Here is a 15,320-nt window from a genome sequence, read left to right as displayed (position 1 = left end):
AAGACAGACAGGTTTAAAACGGTGTTTGTCGCCTTACGTACTACATTATACGTAAGCACCATTGAAGTGCGTTTTGATGTGCGTCCCTTCAAGAATGTCAGTTAAACGTATGGGAACGCAAACGTAAGGAATCGTTATTGAGCTTGATGTTAAATCTTAATTTCGCTCAAAGAGCAAATGTAGCAGCCGCGGATCAAACCGTTCACTTCCAGATCCAGTGACCGCACATACATCTTTGACATATTCGACAAATGATAACGAAACAAACGTATGCAGGACCTTTATTAACAACAGTAGAAGTTTTGTCATGGTGGATGAATACTATATTACAAAATATGAGGGTGCGTTATGGCATGTAGTTTAAGTCATTGCTTCAAGAACCAACGTTGCAGGCGCTCCTGGGTAGACGGATGCCAGCGTACCGTTGCTGCTTAAAGAAGCAACCTGCAATTGTGAGCGAAAGCAATACAAATATGCGGTCAGTTTTACATCACACGCAATCGGAGTTGTAAAAAATTCCGCTGCACGTTTGATGGCCCGTTGAGCAATAAGTGTTGCAAGTTTACCAATTGGAAATGGTACACCAGTGCCCAAATTAAACAACTACATCCCTAAATTTTCCCTACTGCTGCTAATTTTTTCGGTATACCTCCCTCAAAATGCTCTGCCGTTGGTTACGGGTACGACTACGGGATAAGGGAATTTTATTCTCAGGAAGTCGTCGGAATCTTTTGATAGTTTTTTGCACCTTCACATTGCCAAAGGAAGGAACTTCATATAAGCGTCATATTAATGACGCTTAGCAAGAATTTGAAAGGGAAATCGACAGCAACTATATTACAAACTCGGCAAAAAAATTATTATGTATTTTATATCCTGAAACTGCGCAATGGCCTCCGAGTCATTTATGACCATGTGAGGTTCCTTCATACGCTCCCGATATAGGGTGCGCGTGCCTTTGTGCATTCCACTGTCGTTGGATGCGAATGTGGATTTAAGCAACTGTTCAAAATATTACTCAGCACAAATTGTCTTATGGTCTACGATGTTCCGCTTTCCGCTTCAAAACAGCTTCTATACGCCCTCTGGAATGGTCATGCCCCTGGGGACTTGCTGATGCCCTGCTTTGCAATATAAATTAAAAACTCAATACTGGTACATGGAACGAACACATTACGTCAAGTTTGTCCAGCGCCAAGTGATTGGACATTTCATCTCGCCATCAGGTAATCGTCCATGTGTCCGGGAAAGAAGGCTGCGTGCTCGTGGCCCAGGGCGCCTCCAAGGCTCAGCGCTGCACCGGTGGCGTACATGTGCTGCGACTCAGACTGCTGAAGAAGGGCGCCGTACGGGCTGCGCACCACATACTCCGGCTCATTCACGTAGTCCCGGTGGCCGTGACCGTAGCCCCGGCCCCGATCGCCGTGCCGGTCCTCGCCCTCGTGGATGGTGCGCACCACGAATCCGTGCGGGTAGTCCTCGCCGCCCGCGTACACGTGCTGTCCTGCGCCATGCTCCATACCGGCATGGCTCGAAGCCAGCGCGAGGCAGCACGCCAGCAGGGTCAGCGCCGATATCTGCAGTTGAACCTAAAACATAAGGGATGGTCTCCAGCCTGTGGTCATGAAGCGCCGCAAAACGGACTGAGCGCAAGACACAGCAGAAATGTCCTGTTATTTGCATCACAACCCTAGAACGTACCCCCAAGGTTTACTAAAGCTAGCGATAATTAGAGAAATGCGCAGGAATCATCCAAATTAATCCTCAAGGCAAGCGCAACTGTTTACTGTTTTGTACCATAACGCGTTTGTGTGATTCTTCTCGTCTACTTGATGGCGATGTCGTTTTGTGCGCCTGTTGCGTGGCTTAACCTCAGAGTCCAGTGCAGGCACGAAATGAGACACGCGCCGGTGCGAGAAACTGAGCGCAAACGCGTGTCTCGGTTTTGTCATGCATATATAGTAGTGTCCCCCGACAGTCAACGACAAACGCGTCCTTTCTGCCGCCGACCTTGGCCGACCCCGAATGCGATTCAATGTGACATAATGCCTAAAAGCATGCCACGAGGTATGATGGGGGAACTGTCACTCTCTCTTGCTTATAAGTAAATTTTTACTATTAAAGGCGACGCACTCGCTAAGCGTCTCTGAAGCTACCTTGCACGACGCATGGACTGGTAAGACATTGTGCTGTTCATGCATTTTGTGGCCGAATGGGTACAGACTTGGGTTGCGGTGCTGAAGGTCTTAGCTCAAATCCCACAAAGACACGTAAATTTATAATTCAGCGCGACGTAGTGTTAGCCCTCAACTATTTTCACCCGCACCTACACTTCTAGTATATGGCATGTGCTGTGCTATAGAAACCCAGCCACCAATCTTCCAACGCACGCGACGCGCCGCGAACGTAGAAAAAAAAAAGCTTTGCCATAATATTTCAACGCAATCACCACAAATACAAAGCTCAACCCGCACATGCACGCACTGATCTTATCAGGTTTTTATTTCATTGAGTTACTTGGCAGTAACTGAATGGAAACCCCGTTTTTTTAATGATCTGATATAAGGAGATGTTGAAGCACAATTTAAGGCTCCGGCTATGCCTTAGCTCTTGAATGGTTCCATCTTACAACATACATGGTTCAAGATGACATATACAATACCCTTTTCACACAAGCAGCAGGACTTGTCACGCAACGTTTTCCCAGTAACACTCCGAGGTAACAAACACATGGTACAAACAATATACAAGTTAAATGTCTCCACAGTTATGTAGAAGAAACTCTCAATAATGCAAATGATAGTGCCGCCTAATAACACAGTCTCTAGTCAACGGGTGGTACATACATCGTGTAAACGCATTATCACATATATTCATAACAGAACAATCAACGTAACATAATCAACAAACACATTTATATATACAGATACGTTGAAATAAAAGGAACAATAAAAGTGTTAATAACGGCCAACAATGACGCTGTCTTCAAGAAAAGTATTTAGTGCTTTTAAAGCGTTCTTCTTCTGGGACGTTGTTGGCCAAGGACCCAAGAGAGAGGGGGAGAGAGAGAGAGAGAGAGAGAGAGAGATGAAGAGGAAAGGCAGGGATGTTAACCCGATATTAGTCTACGGTTTGCTACCCTACACTGGGGATGGGAAATAGGTATTAGAAAGAGGGCAGAGAGGAAAGCGTTAAAAAAAACACGCTCAAACGGAGACACACACACAAAAGCGGTTGCAGTTAAAGACGTTCACAGAGGCCGATAGATGGCAAAAATCGCAATAGTGCATGCACGGCCTTCTTCTGTGAGGTTAGGTCCTTTCGATGGTGTAAACTTCTTTTTTCCGATAGTGGTTGGTCGTCCAGCTGACATTCCCTCTGTGGACTGTATTGCGGGCAAGCGCACAAAATATGGTCAATCCATTCTTCATGGCCGCAGTGGTCACTTGTTGAGGTGTCGGTCATCCCTATGCGGAATGCATAGGCTTTGGTAAAGGCAACGCCAAACCACAGTCGATACAAAAGCGTGGCGTCTCCACGGCGAAGCTGTGATGGTGCTCGAAGACTTAATGCGGGATCAAGGCAGTACAGTCGAGTATTTATTAAATGTAACTCATTCTATTGCGACGTGGCACACTGCCGAGTAAGCAGGCGGAGCTTCCGTGCTGCGTCAGTTCTAGAACGTGTAATTGGTAGGTGGTGCTCCTCAATATGGGCTGAGTGGGCAGCTTGACCGGCCCGTTAATTGCCGATAATCCCGCAGTGACTTGGAAACCGTTGGAAGGTACTTTCATGGCCTGCATCACTTATAGGATGTAACGTCTCTGTAATGTGAAATATTAGCTGTTCGTGCGGTCCGCATCGTAAACGTAACAGTAGAGACTGCAGTGCCTCCTTCGAATCGCAGAATACCGTCCACTTTTGTGGCGCTTCATGACCAATGTAATGAAGGGCAGTAAAGAGCGCTGCGAGTTCTGCTGCCGTCGATGTTGTCGTGTGAGTCGTCTTAAATTTGATTGTTGTAGCTTTCGCTGGTATGACGACTGCCGCCGCGGAGCTGTTTGGCAGGACAGATCCATCAGTGTAGATATGCGTAGAGTCGCGGTAGTTTTCGTACAAAAATAGTAGCGTGAGTTGTTTAAGGGCTGGCGATGATAGATCAGCTTTTTTTGCGACGCCAGGTATTGTGAGGGTGACTTTCGGCTGAGCGAGGCACCATGAAGGAATCGAAGGTCTCGCAGCCGGAGTCGGTACTTATATGGGTCCTGAGCACTTCAATTTCAATGTGGGTCTTAATAAGGTGGTCTCTAGCGATTGCTATCGTAGCCACTGTTGAATCACTCTGCGGCAGGCCTAGACAAATCCGGAGCGCTTGAGCCTGAAGACTTTGGATTGTGCGTAGATTCGTTTTACCTGCGTTGGTTATTGCTGGCAAGCTGTATCGGAGAAAGCCGAGAAAAAGCACCCTGTACAGTTGTAACATGGCACTTATCGACATTCCCCACGTCTCGCCAGTGAAAAATTTGAACAGGTGGCAGATGCCTGTCAACTGTTTTTTCACGTAGAATATGTGAGAGCTCCACGACAAGTCCCTGTCGATTATGACACGTAGGAACTTGTACGATGGAACACGTGGTATTATTTGGCCATTTATCATTACGCTGTAGTTTGTCATGGGTTTGCGCGTAAATGGCACTAGTGCGCATTTCTCAGAGGAAATTTTCAGGCCTCGATTACGGAGGTAGATAGCAGTTTGGGTGGCGGCTCCCTGAATTCTCGCTCGCAACTGTAGGCGTGTTACTGCAGACTTCCATATGCAGATGTCATCCGCGTACATTGATAGCCTGACTGTGGTTGACACGTGCTCAAGGAGAGCAATTAGGGTTAGGTTAAGTAACACAAGGCTAAGTACACCACCCTGGGGGACGCCGCGGTACCTATAATGTAGAGAAGTATGGCCTTCCTCGGTGCTCACAAAAAAGGATCGCATGGAGAGATAGCTCCGTATCTATTGAAACATCCGACCACCCACTCCTACCTCTGTGAGAGCAGAGAGGATGGCTTCATGTGCAACGTTGTCAGACGCCCCTTTGACGTCGAGGAATAAACAAGCGCAAAGACGCTTACGGCATTTCTCATGCTGAATGTAGGTGACCAGGTCGACGACGTTGATCATCGATGATCGACCACGTCGAAAGCCCGCCATGGCATCCGGGTAGGTGTTGTGGTACTCCAAGTGCCACTCCAGGCGTCTTAGGATAATCCTCTCCATTACTTTGCACACACAGCTTGCAAAAGTGATCGGGCACAGCTTGCAAAAGTGATCGGGTGATACGATGAGAGTTCCAACGGCGACTTGCCAGGCTTCAGCAGTGGAACAAGGCGACTTGTCTTCCAGCTTGTTGGTAGCGTGCCATTTCTTCAAGAGTCATTCTACAACTCAAGAAGAACACCTCTCGCTCGCTCCCCCAGGTAACACAGAGCTCGGTAGGAAATTCCATCAGGTCCTGGCGCTGATGTACGGCCCCACAAAGCTAATGCTGCCTTAAGTTCGTGGATTGAGAATGGTAGGTCCATACGGTGATCACGTGGTGGTGGATAGCTACTCGAAGGCAATGGAATGTTGGTAGCTTTGAGTCTGGCGCAGAAATCTTCTGCCACGTCAATCTCCGATCTCTTCTGAGAGAAGGCAAGAGCCTTAAAGGCGAACCGCTGTACGGGGAGTGTCCGGAGATCGCGCACCGTTCTCCATAGTGGCGATAAAGGCTTGCGTGGATCTAGCGACTCACAGGACTGCAGTCCAACGTTGCTATTCGAGCTTGTATAACCAGCGCTGTGTTTTTTTTTTTCGTGCGTCTGGGGGTTCGTAAATCGTCCATTTTCTTCGTACGTCGGTATCTTCGTTCGGCACGTCGTCGGATTGCTCGAAGTTGTTCTAGTTCCACATCAAATTGCGTCAGTTTCGAAGGGCATGTGAGAGCACGAATAGTGTTTTGCACCGCGCTCTTCATTGCCTCTTCCAAGTAGAAAGATAGATTGGCGTCACAGTGTTCTTCCATGATGGACTGAAATTTAGACCAGTCCACTCTCTGGATCGTATCCCGTATTTTGGAAAGCGACAATCCCCTGATCTTGACGTACGTGGGGATATGGTCGCTTCCGTGCGTCTCTACGTCCGCAAACCACCCAGCACGTCTGACAAGGCTTTGTGAGACAAAAGCCAAGTCAAGACAGCTGCTGTATGGGGAGCCACGTAGAAACGTAGGACTTCCATCATTCAGTAGCCAAAGTTCATTACTGGAGGCGAACGATACCAGAGATCTGCCTCTCGCGTTGATCTTCGAAGTTCCCCTGAATGTACGATCGGCGTTGAAATCTCCAATGATGACCCAGGGATTGGGAGTTGAGGAAAGGATGTCTCGTAGTCTTTTGTGATCAAATCGACTTGACGGAGATAGGTAAGCGCCCACAAAAGTAAAGGTCAAATTCTTTATACTTACATTTAGGCATATATATTGATTACCGTCATTAGGTGGCACAGGCTGATGAATGTAAGTGAGGTCACGGCGAATAAACACCAAAACCTTACTGTTTTCATAAACAGTTGACGATATAAACAATTCTTATCCAGAAAGCCTGATCGTGTTCGATAAGTTCGGCTCGCAAATGACGATAATGGGAAACATATTGGCGTACACGAAACGACGGAAATCCGAAAGGCGCGCTCTGAGTGCACGTGCATTCCACTGAAGAATAGCTGCTTGTCGGACCTCTTCCCTAAAAGACCATGGCTGAGGAGCCATGATCTATTCAAGGGTTGCCAGAACCGGACTTAGAGCGTTCAGCACTTGAAGCGCACTTCTGGCAGACGGTGTGTGCATGTTGTTTAGCAACACGCAAATGGCATTCATTAAAGGCCTAATAAGAGCTATCACTTGCTCATCTGTTTTCCGCGACTACTCGAATACAGTACCTTGCTGTACTGGGGGCGGCTTCTTCTGCGGCTCTTCTAGCAGTCGTGTACGCGGAAGTGGCGGCCATTCCTTTGTAGAGAGAGACCTGGCAGTTTTGTCCCTTCCAACATCGGTGTTTGGAGTGCTGGAAACTTCCACTGATGGCGCTGCTTGACGAGTTGACTTTTCTTGAAAACTTGATATTTTCCGTCGTGAAGTCCTCCGATGGTGGCGTCGTCTTCGCCGCCCTTTCATAGCGGCATCTTTGTAGGTAGAGTTGTCTCTCACCATTTGTTTAGGAATGGTGATCTCTTTCTTGATCTGGGGAAAGTCTTTCGAAGAGGCGCAGCAATCACCATGAAAGTTGGGGCACTTCAAAATGGTTGCGCTGCAGTTATCTTCTGAGTGGGGTTCGGCGCATCGAGGGCACACGGCGGAATTTCTGCAAACAGCCTTCACGTGGACAATCTTCTGGCAGTTGAAGCATTGCATTGATCTTGGAATAAATGGTCGAACCTGGCGGCGAAAGTGGCCAACCTCCCCGTAGGATGGAAGGCAGTCACCTTTGAACGTTATCCTCACACAACGTGTGTTGCCGAAGTGACCAACAGGCACAATGGCGTTGTGTTCACTTGCCGGTTTTATGGGAACTGGGAGGTCTGCGTTAGCTATTTCGCTGTCAATGTCATAGATGACTCCTGTTATTCTGGCACCATTCGCTGGCACGATAGAGCAGACCTTGATGTTACCCAGCTGCGTTACATGTTGTAGTGTGTTCACCGCGCTCGGGTTCATCACATCGATTATCAGGATGTTTCGCCTATTCTTTATCCTGACATCATTGATCTTTTTCGGCACGGTGTTTTCTAGATACACGGAGAGTGCTTGCCTGTTGAGGACGAGCAGGTTGTCAGTAGCGTTCTGTGGCACAAACAGGATGGAGTAAGGCCATCATTGAGGCGCTGTTTTCACGGTGTTCGAGCTGGATGCCGAAGATGCGTTGAGAATTCTTCGTTTGGCCTTGCGGTACTACACAAGTCGAAAGCTGTCTTGCGAGGACTCGTCGCCTGATGCGGAGTACAGCTCTGTGTCCTCGCTATCACTCGATGTATTTCCTCGCTTCCTTGAACCGATATACGCGGCTGAACGGAAACCGAGAGGGTCCTCGGGGTGTTGTACATCCATCACCGTGGTGTAGGGGGTGGTAGACCCCACAAGTGCAGTGAGAAGTCCAGAAAAGCACAGAGATGGCCGAGATGTGTTCCACAAGAGAAGCACTTCTTCTTCCCTTCAAAGACCCAAAAGTTTCGTTAAACTGAAAGGTCTGCGGTCTAATGTAATTATGGTTGATTTAAGTCGGCGTCTTGGTGTGTCGTGATGTAGGAAATCTAGAAGGAGGTGTTACATATCTTCGTCTACAAATCCACAATCACATTCGGTGGTTTCCGCACGGCCAACTCTGTGTAAGAAATGTTTTGTGCAGGCAGTGCCTAGCCTTAATCGATGAATAACGGTTTCCATATTATTGTCTGAAGAGAACGAAAATTTGAATTCAATAAACGGATCAATATGATATAAATCCGAGCGCTTAGAATTCTGGTCAAACCGCGAATTTCTACTCATCTTGAAAGACGTTGTCCTTATAATGCAGCGTAATTCATTCTTTGATATCGGGAGCGGAACCACGTCATCTTTGAGGTGTGCTTGTCGTGCAGCTTCAACGGCTGCTGTGTTGCCAACAATGTTACAATGCCCTAGTATCCACTGCAATGCTATATCATGCTTCGCTTCGCTTGCCTTTGGGAGATCTTTAAGTGTTTGGTATATTTTACTATCACTGACTCTTTTTTGGTTTTGTGCTGCAGAGTGATGTTTAGGACCCCTTCCCCGGTCCGTGGCTGAGACAAAAAGTGACGACAAATTGTTTGAGCAATCAAATATATTATTTTGGGTTAATCACTAATAAGAATATAGCGCCTTTTATCTTGATTTCCATGTTTTTCTTCTTGGTGTGTTCATTATGATGGAATGATTTAACATGGTGTTATACATCTTAACATTGCTCTTTGAAGAAAAATACTGAGCTCTTTATTTAGAAGCAGGAGTCATGTATTAGTAATCAGTATCCTGAGTGGTTCTTCATTGTCCACGCCTCCTTCTCCCCTTGCCTCTTTTTCACTTAATGCCCGCGAGTCCATTTACGATAAATAATGGGAAAAAAGAAATACAGTTGAACCGTAGTCTGTGTAGTATGCGCCATAGATTACAGGATTATTTCTTACGTGCTCTTTGTATGTGCTTTTCTTGTTGTATATGTAAAGGAAACTTTCATTAGCTCTATTCTCTCTGTACGCCTTTTCCAACCACCACATGTTCACTGCAGTAACTACCACGCCAAAATATTTTAATGCCACAGTTGGCAGAATTTTACCGTCATCATGATATGAGGATGGCTATTTATCGTTGCTGACGGAACATGATTACACAGCTCTGGCGCTGACTTCGATATTAAAAGCAAATAATGTTGCGACCTCAACACATAACTAATAAATATTCTGAAATGAGCTTCTTAATAGTAGCTATTACGACTCCAGGATGATCATTTCTTGTTGCTGTCATCTCATTGTAGGCGCGACAAGGTCGCACAGCTTTGTCGCAGAGTGCAACATTATTATCAAAAGAAGAAAATCATCACATGTACGATGTGAGGCGTCTGGCAACGTCCCGTCCGTTGCGCTGTTTGGTTGTTTTCAAAAGTCTCCAAACTGACGACGGCACCGGGTCCAGTATACTGCGCTAAGCACAAGAATTTTCGACGCAGCTTCTCAAACATGCTTTATACGACCACTGTGCCACCTCCATCCTTCAACCACTCACTAGGTGCTGCCTGAATAACTATGTCTTCATAATATAGGTCTTTCCGATCTTTCATTCCGTGTACTCCTGCAGCAAATCTCGATGACACGCATGTTTTGTGCAGCGCTTTCATGTGTGACACGCTCTCATTCTTTCCATTTCAGCAGCAAGGCGCGCTTAGGCCTTCTCAGAATTGGTGTGCCGATGCGAGATATCTGTTTCAGTTTCATCAAGGCATACAAACATCTATCTTACATAGGGGTATTGCTGCTTTACTACTGTAGACTAGACAGCTCTGCCCACCAGCCTGGCTTTCTCACTGACAGGTCACGTGCAATATCAGCGCCATAACCTGATGACATAACGGGCACACTGACTCACGGAAAAGGCGACTCGGTTTCCTGCTTCACAGTATTTCAGCACAGTAAAAGCACAGCAGTACGTTGAAGGTCATATTTGGCCGACGTTGGTTGTTGCCAAAGTCCAAGAATTGTGTTTCTCCTTAAAGGACTAGTGTTGAGTGTACCTAGAGTGGCAGAGAGCGCAGTTTTTGGCCCACTAAAGCGCCGGTGCTAACAGAAAAATCACGCGATCTCCTTCCTTCAAACACAACGTTCACATGCACAGCTATTAGACACAGCACGCTGAGAAAGGACTACACATTTGATATTGCCACTCCTGCGTATCTGGTACACGAAGCATCATTGCATTGAACACTTTCAAAAATGCTTATTACTATAGTAGTTGTAGTAATATAGTATGTATTACTATTCTACTACTGTACAATTACTACTACAGAACATAGTTAAGTAATGCCATAGTAATCGGGATATAAGGTGGAGTTGTAGGTCGGTAGTCAAGAAAGAGACACACTGGCAATTTAAGTGGCCTGATTCCACTGGGCGAATGCAAGCTCGCCGGCTTGAGGACAAACCCAACACCCATTAGACTTGCTTAGCAAACGAGATAGAGACACATTTTTCGTCACGTGAAGATCGTCTATCGGTCACTCTTCATTTTCACTAAAACTGCAGCGACTCTTTAGCCATTCAAACACGATGTAAGGTTCCCCTGAACTTTTAATTGGTAGCATTCTTTTACGTTTGGGCCAAACTGTTATTGGGATCCGTGGGATAGTGCGCAGATTATGGCCCTGAGGACTGTGGTGTCGCGGATGGGTGGATGGGAACAACTTTATAGAAAATCCGGCAAAGTTTAACGACTCGGGCTCACATCTCCCATGAGGTGGCTTCGAGGCCTTGCCTCGTCGCTGTTTCTCGGGCCAGCTGGACTGCCCACTCTTGTGTCTTGAAGTTGGAGCTGCGCAGAGTAGCGGCCCACTTCGACGCACGAGCCTCCAGAGCTACTGCCATTTTAGCTGCTATGACAGGACACTCCCACAACATGTTCGAGAGCGTCGCTCTAGTTGCCTGATAAAGCGTGCAAAGAGCGCTCGAGTATTGCGCGGGTAAAATGTGCCGCAATCGTACCGGACTGGGGAACGTGTGTGTCTGCAGTTGCCGCCAGACGACAGCCTGGCGACGTTTCAGTTTGGGGTGAACTGGGGGCAATATCCGCCTGCCTAAATGGTAGTGCTTGGTGATGCCATTGTATCTGACTAAGCGTTCTTGCGTGTTTCGCGCCAGGAGACCCGAACAGCGGGTCATTTCTCGCGCAGAGAGCGGTGTGCTACATCGTTCAACTTAGGATGGCCCTCATCGGCGGGGGTGGCAACGTGCGCTGAGAACCACATGATCGCGGTGCTGTCGAAGTGGTGTCGACCAGCTTTCTTTAGGATCTGGAGAGCTTCGCAGGACCTGCGCCCCCACGCGTAGTTACAAACTGCGGATTGTTGGTCACTAAGAACTACCTCGTAGAAGAGGTCGGCAATCACAAGCGCAATCGCAACTTTTTCCACAGTTTCTGGGTATTCCGTGCTGACACTACACGCGTGCGTAAGCCAAAATTTAATGTCTACGACTACCGTGTGAACCGGTATTCTGCCGCGTCTACAAAGCGCGTAGTCCTCTTCGCACCAAAGGAGCGCAGCAGTGCCTTGGCATGGACCTGGCGTCGGCCCCCGTTATGTCCGGGTGCATGTTTCGAGGGGTAGGGGTGGAGATCAGCGTGTTGCTCATACCGGGTGGGATGGTCTCTTTCTGACCATGTGGACGTGGTAATTGAAGCCGAGTTTCTGCAGGACTATAGAACACATATTGTGCTCCGGCCCACAGTTTGAAAATGAAAGACATGATTTCTGCACAGCTCTATATTGCCACAACCTCGACACAGCTGACAGCCACACGGTGCAATTCGGTGCCACATGCTAGGCATGTTGGGTGGCTCGCAGAAGAAGAGAACGACGAAGGTGCCAGGACAGCGATAAATAAAGAGATCTCCAGCGTCGACCGAAGTCCTTTGTGGCTTTGTCTGTGACAAACTGGTGGACGTGCTGGGTACGCGTCTATGTACTCTGACCCCCAGGAACTGGAAGTGGACAACCTACGCAAAAGCCGACGGCTTCAAACACTGCCTCCGGAATACGGCCTGCAAGATCTGCCGAGGATGTCCACCACAACCGCAAGCCTGACACAGGAGACGTACGGTACGGGACAGCCTCCTGCGTCGCTGGTTCTCCACACCCCACGCTGGCCGCGGCCGTTCCATGGTGAGCCTTTTGAGGACGTGGAAGACTGGCTTGACGACTTTGATCGTGTGGCTGACGTCAATTATTGGGACGAGCAGAAAAAGTTACGGAACGTGTACTTCGCCCTAGAGGACTCTGCCCGAACATGGTTCGCTAACCACGAGCCATCCATTACCACCTGGCAAGAATTTCAGCAGCAGATACGCGATACGTAAGCAGCCCCGCAAGAAAAGAACGATCAGAGCAAGCCCTTCAGAACAGCGTTCAAAGGCCGAACGAAAGCGTCGCCATGTTCGTCGAGGACATGTCGCGGCTTTTCAAGCGTGCTGACCCTGGCATGACAGAAGCGAAGAAAGTACGCCTGCTGATGCGTGCAGTGAAAGAACAGCTGTTTGCTGGACTGATGCGAAGGCCTCCAGGTACAGTAGCTGAGTTCGTCAGTGAGGCTACGACAATGGAGCGAGCCGTTCAGCAACGTTCCTCAGCCTACGATCGCCAAATCAGCCTGGGATCAGCGTCTTCTCTCTCGCTGCCCTATGACACCAATGCGCTTCGAGAGCTTGTGCGTAGTGTCGTGCGTGAGGAGCTCGATCGGCTACAGGGAGCACGATTTCAACCGACCGTAACGTCCCTCACAGATATCGTCCGCGAAGAAGTCCGCCAGGCGGCACAGTCATTCGTGCAAGCCAGACCTGAAGCCGCCCCCGTACTGACTTATGCACAAGCAGTGAGGCTGCCATCGCAACCCGGGAACCACCGTAACCCGCCTTCTTCTGAAGAACCGCTGTGCCACTTCCAGGGCCAAGCTTCACGTACAAATATATACGGGTCCACGAGCCCCCGAATCAATACGCGAAAGTCAGACGTGTGGCGCACACCGGACTATCAGCCACTCTGCTTCCACTGTGGCGAAGCGGGCCACTTGTACCGTGCCTGCTATTACCGAAGAATAGGACCCCGGCGCTCGTCGCCCACGTGAGGGAGAGCGCCCGAGAGAAATCCAGCAATATCTGGCCAGTCAACCTTCGTTGCCGTACGCGCAGTTCCCACCGGTTGAACAGTCCCTGCCAACGACCCGATCTCCGTCTCCGCAGAGGCGCCAGTCACGATCACCACCTACTCGACGATCGGCGTCACCTAGTCGCTACACTACGTAATCCGCTTCCGTGGGCAACCGGGCCACGAGCCCAAGTCGGGGAAACTAAGAACAGCGACCTCTGGGGGTGGGGCCGCTGTCCAACGCACTTCGAAAGATCCTCCGCTGCGACCCCCCGACGACGGCGTCGACGACGACGACGATAACGATGACGACAACGACGACTGCGTACCTTCGACACCTTCCTGCGAAAACCGTGAACCTGTTTCAGCCGACATACTTGTTTCTGTAGATAACCACCCGGTAACCGCTCTTGTCGATACTGGTGCCGATTATTCTGTCATGAGCGGACAACTGGTTACTGCACTTCGCAAGGTGACGACACCATGGCCAGGACTTAAACTCCGCACAGCCGGCGGTCATGTTCTCACGCCGATCGGCAAATGCACTGCGAGGATACAAATTCGTGAGGCCACATTTGTCGGTTCATTTATTATACTGGCAGAGTGCTCCAGGCAGGTCATACTCGGCATGGACTTTCTTCGGGAGTACGGCGCAATCATCAACCTTCGCGAGTTACTTGTCACTTTTTCCAGCGAACACGCAACTCATTCGGGCGACTACCACCCACAGTCCACGGTGTTACGCGTTTCGGGTGATTGTGCTACTTTACCACCCAGGAGTACTGCGTTGATCACCGTAGAAACAGACGATGATCCTCCCCGTCTCGGAATCGCTGAAGGCAATCTGTCAGTCTTGTTGGCGCGACAGGTTTGCGTAGCCCGCGGCATCTTGCAGCTGTCGTCACGGACTGCTCAGATTTTAGTGACCAATTTCAGTCGTGAATACCAGCACTTCGCCTCACGAACTGCCATTGCCTATTTGGAGCCAGTCAGTGACTTTCCCGCTTGTTTAACTGTAGGACACACTGATGGAGATTCTAACTGTGACGTACCAGCCAACAACAATATTGATGTGAATTCTAAATTATCAGTTGAACAACAGGCTAGCATTTGGAGCCTTTTACAGTCTTTTGCGGACTGTTTCGCTTCAACATCGAAGGTCAACCAAACGCCTATTGCGAAACACAGAATTATTACAAATCCCAATGACAGACCTGTGCGCCAACGTGCCTACCGTGTTTCTCGTAAAGAGCAAGACGCCATTCGAAATCAAGTCCAACAAATGCTTACCGACGATATCATACAGCCCTCCACCAGTCCATGGGCGTCACCTGTGGTTCTGGTGAAAAAGAAAGACGGCACACTGCGTTTTTGCGTTGACTATCGCAAGCTTAACAACGTTACGAAGAAGGACGTTTATCCCCTTCCCCGCATCGACGACTCTTTGGACCGCCTTCGACATGCTCGATACTTCTCATCGATGGACCTTCGCAGCGGCTACTGGCAAATAGAGGTTGATGAGCGTGACCGTGAGAAAACCGCATTTATTACGCCTGATGGACTCTACGAATTCAAGGTCCTTCCTTTCGGATTGTGCTCTGCGCCTGCTACTTTTCAACGCATGATGGACACGGTTCTATCAGGTCTCAAGCGGCAGTCATGCCTTGTCTATTTAGATGATATCGTTGTGTTTTCAGAAACTTTTGAGCAGCACATCCAGCGTTTACAAGCAGTTCTTGCCGCAATTCGTACTGCTGGTCTGTCTTTAAAGCCTGAAAAATGCCATTTCGGGTATAACGAACTCAAATTTTTAGGCCATGTCATCAGCTACGAGGGCATTGGACCAGACCCCGACAAAACCATTG

At 48.6% G+C, this 15,320-nt stretch overlaps 1 protein-coding gene across 2 annotated transcripts in view; it reads right to left on the bottom strand.

Annotated features, from left to right (window-relative positions):
- Positions 1–267: 267 nt before the first annotated feature.
- LOC139049611 (uncharacterized) overlaps positions 268–15,320 on the bottom strand; it is a 46,407-nt gene continuing 31,354 nt past the window's right edge. Inside the window, exons 2-3 of one of the 2 annotated variants that reach the window (XM_070525237.1) lie at positions 1,178–1,577; positions 268–444 (exon numbers count right to left, since the gene is read on the bottom strand). In XM_070525237.1, the coding sequence (XP_070381338.1) occupies positions 1,212–1,577 (366 nt within the window). In that variant the 3' untranslated portion in view covers positions 268–444; positions 1,178–1,211. Of the gene's footprint in view, positions 445–1,177; positions 1,590–15,320 lie in introns of both variants that reach the window. The other variant, XM_070525233.1, reaches the window with a different exon arrangement.

Source organism: Dermacentor albipictus, chromosome 1 (assembly GCF_038994185.2).
Source record: "Dermacentor albipictus isolate Rhodes 1998 colony chromosome 1, USDA_Dalb.pri_finalv2, whole genome shotgun sequence".
NCBI lineage: Eukaryota > Metazoa > Arthropoda > Arachnida > Ixodida > Ixodidae > Dermacentor > Dermacentor albipictus.
The sequence above is the reverse complement of the archived record's forward strand: the minus strand, read 5'-3'. Positions and strand labels throughout refer to the sequence as shown.